Source organism: Phyllopteryx taeniolatus, chromosome 13 (assembly GCF_024500385.1).
Source record: "Phyllopteryx taeniolatus isolate TA_2022b chromosome 13, UOR_Ptae_1.2, whole genome shotgun sequence".
In the NCBI taxonomy this organism is placed as follows: Eukaryota; Metazoa; Chordata; class Actinopteri; order Syngnathiformes; family Syngnathidae; genus Phyllopteryx; species Phyllopteryx taeniolatus.
In genome coordinates, this window is record NC_084514.1 from 14766458 (window position 1) to 14775487 (window position 9030).

Below are 9030 nucleotides of genomic sequence, written 5' to 3' on the forward strand. Positions count from 1 at the left end.
GGTGAACCTTCTTAGGAATGGTCATCCAACAAAAATGACCCCAAGACAACTCATCCAGGAGGTCACAAAGGAACCCAGTACAACATCTAAACACCTGCAGGCCTCCGTTGTCTTAGTTAAGGTCAGTGTTCATGACTTAACAGTAAGGGCAAAAATGGCATCCGTGGCAGAGTTCCAAGGTGAAAATCAGTACTGACCAAAAAGAACACAAAGGCTCGTCTTACTTTTGCAAAGAAAACCCAACAAGAGCTGAATGATTCCCAAGACTTTGGGGAGAATATTCCATGGTGGCACATGTGGCTGCTTTTCTACTTCAGGACCTAGATGACTTGCTGTGATTGATGGAACCATAAATTCTGCTCTTTACCAGAACATCCTGAAGGAGAATGTTCGGTCATCTATCTGCTTGTGACCTCAGGCTGAAGGTCGATCCAAGAGACACCAGCAAGTCAACTTCTGAATGGCTTAAAACAAGGTTTTGGGGTGAAATGCTTTGACATGACCTTAAAAAGGCCGTTCATGCTCGAAAACCCTCCATTGTTGCTTGATCTAAACAATTCTGCAAGGAAGATTGGGCCAAAATATTTCCACACAGATGTAAAAGACCCATTGCCAGTAACAGAAGACGCTTAGTTCCACTTGTTGCTGCTGAGGGTGGCTCAACCACTTATTAGATTTAGGGGGGTCATTACCTTTTCACACAGGGCCAGGCAACTTTGAATCATTATTTTGTTTCTTACTAAATGGAATCCCCATTTAAAAACAGCATACATAATATATAGTTGACTGGCTGTGTATTTTAACTTCGTGCACTTGAGGAGTCCTCTCTCTGAGACGCACTATATAAATACAGCAATAAAACTGAAATTGAGGTTGCATCGTCTTACACGTATTGCTGGTGCGTGACATCTTAAGTGGGCGTCATCCTTCATTGTAATGACGTCACCACTGCGTTTCTAGCCTATCGGCCTTGGTTACTTCCTGCTTGTTCGTGTAGGATGGAATTGTTAAAACTGACGGCGTCGATGCTATCCTGAGTAGCTGTTTGTATTCCATGACCCGACGTCCCCCACCCCCCTCCCCATTCTCGGTATTTTACAAATTACCTGAAAGAGTCGTGTCGTTCGTGTGGAGCAAAACGGGAAGTGAGCGGCTGTCCGCAACAGTATTATTTACTCGCAGCGGATTGCAACCATGATGGCGTCGAGCTACAACGCTAAGGAAGAGGATGGCCACCACTCAGGCCCTTCGAGTCACGGCGGCGCAGGGGCCGTGAAAAGCAAGAAGCCGGACAACACAGCATTCAAACAACAGAGACTACCTGCTTGGCAGCCCATCCTGACGGCTGGAACCGTGCTCCCTGCTTTCTTTGTCATCGGTCTCATCTTCATCCCCATTGGCATCGGCCTATATGTTACGTCAAACAACATTAAGGAGTTCGAGGTAGGTCCAGCGTTTACGTGTCCTTTTAACCTTCCACTTGTTCCATTGCTTCTTCCGGGAAGCTCCAGCTTCATTTAGCCCAAGCATTGACATCTCCCAAACGGCCACGTAGGCCACCAGAAAGACTCACAATGCTGATCGGGGGCGAGCAGTTGACATGCTAGTGTAAACAGCTCAAGCGGTTGAGTGCTGTAATACACTACGAAAGACAACTGCACATACCGTAAGACATTTAGTTGAAATGATGTTAATGCATTTTTTTTTGCTATAATTGTATCTGAATCATTTGTTAGGAATTGTTTTGAATGCAAACGTTTTAATTTCAATCTTGATGCTCATTGGAGGAAAAAGCAAGAATCAATACTCGTTTGTTTCATATGCTTAATCAGACTTGTGGATTTATTTTTGCAAGCAGGCTCAAGCTGTTTTATTCGTTTTCAGTTATGTGTTCATAAAAGGTTAGCAGTAGTTGATGTCATGCGGCATAAGGGGCAGCCAAATTGGAAATCAATGGAAGCATGAGCAGAGAATCACATGCAATACAGATGTACTGATACAAATTAGCATTTCTTGCAGTACAAATTGACATGATGCCCAGGCTTGACAATTTACAAGCAGCCTTTTAACAGTGTTGCAGCTTTATTGAGCCAAGGCATATTTTACATTAGAAAAACTCACGGTACACCACTAAACAAAATGTAACAAAAAGTGGATGCAGTGGTTCATGTAGAAGAGCATTTAATTGTTGTGCATATGACTATACGTCACTGGCACGGATAGATGAACATGGATTTTTATTATAGTATTTTTACGAGTGTCACTACAGCCGTACGTTATCGGCACTGATGCTCGCATTGTGTCAAGTGGCCGCCATCTGTGTGGCATTTTCTAAAAAAATAAAATGCCTCTAAAATCCTGTATAAGAAAATAATTATGAAAAAACACAATTCATTACTAAAGCACATGACATATTCCACTCATTAATAATTTATCATTTGCACTATGTAAATTGAGTTTTTAAGGCAAGTAACACCATTTGAAACATCACTGTAATTTTGACCCATCGAATTGAAGAACTCCACGGAATTTTGGCCCATAGGCGCTTATGGGGGGATATTTTTACCTGAAACTTGTCAGCTAATTGGGGAAATGGTACCCTGAGTAGCAGACAAAACCAAAGGATCAAGGTTAAGAAATAACCAAGTTATACCGTTTGACTCTTAATTTGAAGGCGTTTTTGACGTTGCTACTCACATTTTATTTTCAGATTGATTACACCGGTGTGGATGTGTCAAGCCCATGCTTCAGCTGTGCCAAAAACTACAGCTGGAACAGCACAGCGTCCTGTTTGTGCTCTATGTCTTTCACTTTGGAGCAACCTTTCGAGGTGGGTCCTACTTACAACTGCTGCACTCTACATACTCCCAATGAATAATACATGTCTGGGTCCAATACTGATACGGGTTGCTTGGAGTAGCCCAGTGTGCAGTATTGATTAGTGATCTTTGGTGGTGTGTGACTTACAGAAAGTATCCATTAACATTCAGTTTTAGTTCAAGGTTTATTGATTATTTGAATGTGAAAGTGTGTTCTGACTACTTTCTCAAGATTTTTTCTCATTTTTAACACTTCATCATAAACATTTAGTTTTGTCACAAATGAGTTTACTTAATAATCGTTACGTTTAATTGGTCAAAGGGGTACAATTGAATGTTTCGCAGTGAGTGCAAAACCTCAGTATAATGGAGTGAATTTCTATACCACTGTCTCCCTGATAATTATTTCGATCAATATTGTAATCATGATTATTAATCACTATTATTCCTCATGTTAGGGAAGCATCTTTATTTTTACTGCTCTACTTTTCCACAAACAATATGTAAAGAGTTTTCAGTGCAAAATTAATCTTTAAAAAAAAATAATACCTGAGAGATAATAATAAAAAAGTAAATAAGTATTACGACAGTGCGCGTAAACCTTACTTTTTTGATGAATAAAGTTAGCACACAGTTGTTGTCCGCACATTATTGGAGACAATAATCCGGCGATGAAGCCTCACTTTGTTTCACTGCGTATGAGTGTCAAACGTATGAGGCTAGCGTTAGCTTCGACTATTGTCTTGAGGCTAACCCGAATTCGTCAGTCGGTGCCAGTCGTGGTTTCTCCTTGCGTCACCATGGATGGATGGATACAGTATACAGTACACAAGTATATACACTTAAGGAAACAAGTCATGTAAATAGACACATTGCTCCATCTCGTGATCGGTTATCGTTTTTTTTTTTAACTTGCTGCCCCAAAAATCCTGATCGTGTAAAGCCTACCATCAATAATCCAGTGTGTTTTTCCTGTCCAGAGCAACGTCTTCATGTACTACGGCTTATCTAACTTCTATCAGAACCACAGACGCTATGTGAAATCCAGGGATGACAGCCAGCTGAATGGGGACCGGTCTGCTTTGACGGTATAGTTTTAAAGACTTTGTTCTATCTTCCATTAAGCAGAGATGTTTATCAAAAACTCAAATGTAACACTGGTTGGCCCTCACAGACTCCTAGCAAGGAATGTGAGCCTTATCGTACTAGCGAAGGCCAACCCATTGCTCCTTGTGGGGCCATAGCTAACAGCCTCTTCAATGGTAAGAACAAACAAGCAGTATGGCTACTTGTATAATGCTTGCAGCACTGATGTTACATGCAATATTTTTTGGTCTTTTGCAGACACTCTAGTGCTCTATCACATCGACTCCAACGGCAACAAAATCCAAATCCCTCTGGTAAAGAAAGGCATTGCTTGGTGGACAGACAAGCATGTGAAGTTTAGGAATCCTGGTGGAAACGACAACCTTACCATCGCTTTTCAAGGTGATTCTAGCTCCTTGTGCTGCGAAAATAGCGCAAATGAAAAAAATTAAAGTGAGAATAAATATCTTCACACGGTAGAGTCGTTACAAACCCTGCCAGATTTGAATGATTACAAAAATCGCCTAGTATATAAAATGAGGCTTCAAAATCGTGAAAAATCAAGTCTTGCTCTCCACTCTCAAACACACCCCGCTCAGCTTTTAAAGGTCAGCTTAATGAGCCATCCATCCCTTTTCTGTACTGATTACCCTCACTAGGGTCGCGGGCGTGCTGGAGCCTTATCCCAGCTATCTTTGGGCGAGAGGCGGGGTGCACCCTGAACTGGTCGCCAGCCAATCGCAGTGCACATGTAAACAAACAGCCATTCGTACTCACACTTACACTTATGAGCAATTAATAGTTGCCAATTAACCTCCCATGCATCTTTTTGGGATGTGGGAGAAAACCCAAGCAGGCACGTGGAGAAGGTGCAATCTCCACACAGGTGAGGCCGGCTTTGAACCCGGGTTCTCAGAACTGTGAGGCACTTGCGTTAACCAGTGGCCCGCCGGTCCCCTTAATCACTGTCTTTCTATTTAATTTTGGTCATCTTTGATATCATTTTATCGGGTTTGCATCATAATTTTGGTTGGAACTTCCCAAAATGTCCTTTTTCAAGCTATTCATGGCTGGAAGTTTACCGTTTTCTGATTGCCTGGGTCAAGTCAAACATATATACATATATACACACGCTTGCCTCGCTTCTGCTTCCTCCTTTGCCGTTCGTGGTGCGTCCACTGTGGGCGCGATGCAGGAGTTGGGGTTGGAATTATTGTAGGTAGCCAGACCAGACTGCAGTTCCGTAGCTCCTCAATGAGAGTAGACTTTGAACACGCGAATTGCAATACAACAGAAATTATATAAATTGGTCATTCTTTCTCTGCGGCCCGGTAACAAATGCCTCACGGCCCGGTAGCGGTCCGTGGACCGGTGGTTGGGGACGACTGGGCTACACCTTTCTCATAACCTCTAGGTCAGGGGTGGCCAACTAGTCAGAGACTAAGAGCCACTTTTTTTCCTGTGTTACTGCAAAGAGCCACATACACGGGTACACATGAACATCATCTTTTAATCATGTATGCACGCATACACAGACCTCTGCTCAGCCAGATCTAATGAAAATAACCACACCAACATGATAATATCAGTAATTTTCAACAGTTAACATTTTGTCTCACACACACAAACTCTCAGTTCAAGCAAGTCCACAAACAATAAAAGAATAATTTTCAATAACATCTTTCTCTTACTATGCTGCTTAGTGAGACTTCTGGCATTCCTTATCTTGAACAATCCTCTTCAAATCTGGCTTGTATTCTGTTGTTGCCACTCTAAGCAATTCTTTCAAATGAGTGTCAGTCAGAAGAGATCGATGCTTTGATTTCACATGTTTCAGGGTAGAAAACACAGACTCGCAGACGTACGTTGACCCAAACATGGACAGTATCTTAAGCGCAGCTCGTTTGATGTTGGGGCATTTTTCAATTGGCACACTTTTCCAGAACTCAACGGTCCCTTCCCTTAAAACAGTTTTCAGTTGATCCTCCTCACAAAGGTCGATCATCTCCAACTCAGCCGCAGCCTCATCTGTGACGAGCGGGGCTTTCAAACAGTCTGGCTTCCAAGCCAGCTGATATGATGCAAGCGTTACGGTCTCTGAGTGTTTTGTAATTTTTTTGAAAAACTGCACCTGCTTTTCAAAGCGACCAACTTGTTCTTGCGAAGTTCAGTCCCTTTTGGAAATTCCTGTTCGATGTTAGGGTGGAGTGAGCTGAAGATTTGAAGCTTTGAAATGCGCTAATGCTGCGTGACATATAAGGCAGATCGGCTTGCCATTACGTTTAACAAAAAAATATAAACTCTCCCACTCTGGCAAAAACGTCCTGTGTTCTTCTTCATATTTTCGTTTGGATGTGCTTTTTTTCCCTGCCATTTCAAGAGGTAACTTGTCGGAAATTGTTTACAACACAAATGATGTCACACCAAAGATTCTCTCGTCGCTCGTTTGACGTCACTCAAACAGGCTTACATGGTCAGTGTGCCATCTAGCTGTAGGGGAGTGAATGACAGCGCCAGCCAAGAATTTTTGACGCATGTCATGTTACAGCTCCTGAAGAGCCGCATGAAACTAGTTAAAGAGCCGCATGAGGCTCGCGAGCCGCGGGTTGGCCACCCCTGCTCTAGGTGGTGGTGACATTGGAATGAAAGTGTACAGCTTTTTCATAACCTCTAGATGGCAGCATAATTTATAAAACGTGAAAGGTTTTTTCATTTCCCCCTATTCCTATGTATAATGCACACTATTGACTTTTGACAATTTTGGAGGGGAAATGCGCATTATACACAAATTACGGTACTCGCCATGTGGCAGATAGCCCTCTGAGATGTACAAACCAGATGGTAAATTTACTGGTATTTAGCGCCTGGTGAGTGTTAATTTCGGACCCTGATCTATTGCACATAAAATTTAAATGAGAATTGTACCTAAATAAATGTTTAAAAACAACCCCTTCTTAAAGATTAAATGCAAATGTATTGCACTTAAAAAAATAAAGACAACTGAAATTAAGAAATGAACTCATGGATTAAAAAAAAAAAAAGGGTTAATATTATGCACCGTTTGAACATTTAATTCAGTGACTCTGTCACGTACCACTCGAGGGAGCCCACATAGCTCGTATAACCTAGAAACAGATCTCTGCATTCATTTTACAAGGTGCTTAGAGATTTGGTTATTTTTGGTCGTGCTCTTTCTCAGGTACTAACAAGCCGGTGAACTGGAGAAAGCCGGTATTTGAGCTGGACCCAGACGACAATGAAAACAACGGCTTCATCAACGAGGACTTCATTGTGTGGATGCGCACGGCTGCCTTACCCACTTTCCGCAAGCTCTACAGGATCATCCAGAAAAAGTCGAGCTCAACCCCAACACTAGCTAGTGGCAGATACGTCTTGGATATCACCTACAGTATCCTTTCATACTCCAGCCAGAAAAGTTGCAAACAAAGGCCAACTTGTGTTTGAACTTTTTTATATTTATTCTGCTTGCATTTGTAAAGTTGGTTAATTCTAATGGGAAATCTGATTTAGATGGCTAGTGTGGTTCTGCACTAGTCACAATATTAGGCAAATGTGCACAATCTACAGACCCTTTCCCAAAAGTTAAAATATCATGGAAATGTATGGAAATTTATTTCCATAATTCCATTCAAAAAGTTAGACTTTCATAGACTATAGATTCAGGGCCCACAATTTAAACAATTTAAAGTATGTATTTGTTTATTTTTACATAAGGATTTTTTAAAAAATTATTATTATTTTTTAAACAAGATTGGTGATGGCTCGAATTAAGCTCGTAATTTAAGGTACCCCCGTTGATTATTATTCAGCACATTTTAAGTAAATTTAATGAAATCTAGTGTTTTCCCAGATGCTCCAGCCATATTTCCTTAACGTCATGTAACCAGATTACCCTGTCCTGAGTTTTGATGGCCGCAAGCGAATGATCTTGAGCACCATCTCCTGGATGGGAGGGAAGAACCCTTTCCTGGGCATCGCCTACATCACCGTGGGCTCCATTTGCTTCTTCCTGGGCGTGGTTCTGCTAATCATCCACCACAAATATGACTCCCGCAACAGCAGCGCAGATATTCCTAACTAGATCCTGCCTGCACGCCGTCCATTCTGGACTGCTTAACGGTTTTCGCGCGAATACACTGGTTATCTGTAAATGTATGTTTGTGCAAGAGCAGTCCTACGTTGTATCATGTAAAGCTTTGTTTGAAGGCAAAGTACAATGCCCAAGTCTTGACGGCTTCCAGTTGGCTGCTGCAAATGCCATTTTCTGTTATTTTTTTCAATGTTCTATTTATCTTTACATCAAAGTATGTGTTGTAAGTTAGCAGAGCTTTACGAATGGTTTAATTATTGAACGGCATGTGTATTGTATGGCAGTTATGTCCATGTCGTGTACTATAAAATGTCCTGCTGATGAATGTACTATATTATATTTACGTACCTCTGAGATGATATTGAAAATTAGGAAGACCTTTTCCTTGTGCAGCATAAAACTTTGCAAGCATTAATATTAGTGCCCTCACAATGACCAATTATGAAGTCTCAGCTCCATTTCTTCCTTTTTGAAATGTACAAAAACTGATTATTTAAGCATGCAACAAACTTAACACTGCAATGTTAACCATGACTGAGCTTCCTGTCTGGAGGGTAAGTGAGAAGTTTTTTTGGTGGTAAAAAAAAAAAATGGATGGAGGTTTCACTTTTTCTTTGGTTTTCCACCCATTTGAAGACACCTTGTTAATGTGGAGTCACTTGTTTGAATTTGAATGTGGGGTTTTATAAGGTTAATAGGTTCCAATTAAATAATTTATGGATGTCTTTGGGTTATTGTATTTTATTTCCACATCCCCTTCATCTATACATAAAAAGGTTGATCCACAAGTCAACAGTAGTGGAGGGCGACAGCTTATCAATATTCATGACGAGAGTTACACGATTTTGTAATTTAACAAAGCTATTTAGCAGCCACGTGTACACTGGTAGACTTTTTGTTTTTAAGCATGAATCAAAGTTTAAATCAAAATGTAGTGAACCCCATAGTACTGACTCCTGTTATTGCTGGCCGAAGCAAAACAACTACAGTACTCAAGATTGTAGCTAAAGGCGA

General features: G+C 41.2%; 1 protein-coding gene across 1 annotated transcript; it reads left to right on the plus strand.

The window, feature by feature from the left end:
* The first annotated feature begins 966 nt into the window (after window positions 1-966).
* Window positions 967-8741, plus strand: LOC133487740 (cell cycle control protein 50A-like). Its single transcript, XM_061794798.1, has 7 exons — window positions 967-1443; window positions 2711-2830; window positions 3800-3907; window positions 3994-4081; window positions 4164-4307; window positions 7105-7314; window positions 7814-8741. The coding sequence occupies exons 1-7, from the start codon at window positions 1195-1197 to the stop codon at window positions 8005-8007; spliced, it is 1113 nt and encodes a 370-aa protein (XP_061650782.1). The 5' UTR covers window positions 967-1194; the 3' UTR covers window positions 8008-8741.
* Window positions 8742-9030: the final 289 nt, after the last annotated feature.

What these genes read in the sequence shown, in the direction of transcription:
- LOC133487740 (XM_061794798.1), top strand. Translation starts at nt 1,195, where the DNA reads ATGATGGCGTCGAGCTACAACGCTAAGGAAGAGGATGGCCACCACTCA. An exon ending in ACAACATTAAGGAGTTCGAG is followed by an intron (nt 1,444 to 2,710) that starts GTAGGTCCAGCG and finishes TTTTATTTTCAG; the next exon opens with ATTGATTACACCGGTGTGGA. An exon ending in AGCTAACAGCCTCTTCAATG is followed by an intron (nt 4,082 to 4,163) that starts GTAAGAACAAAC and finishes GGTCTTTTGCAG; the next exon opens with ACACTCTAGTGCTCTATCAC.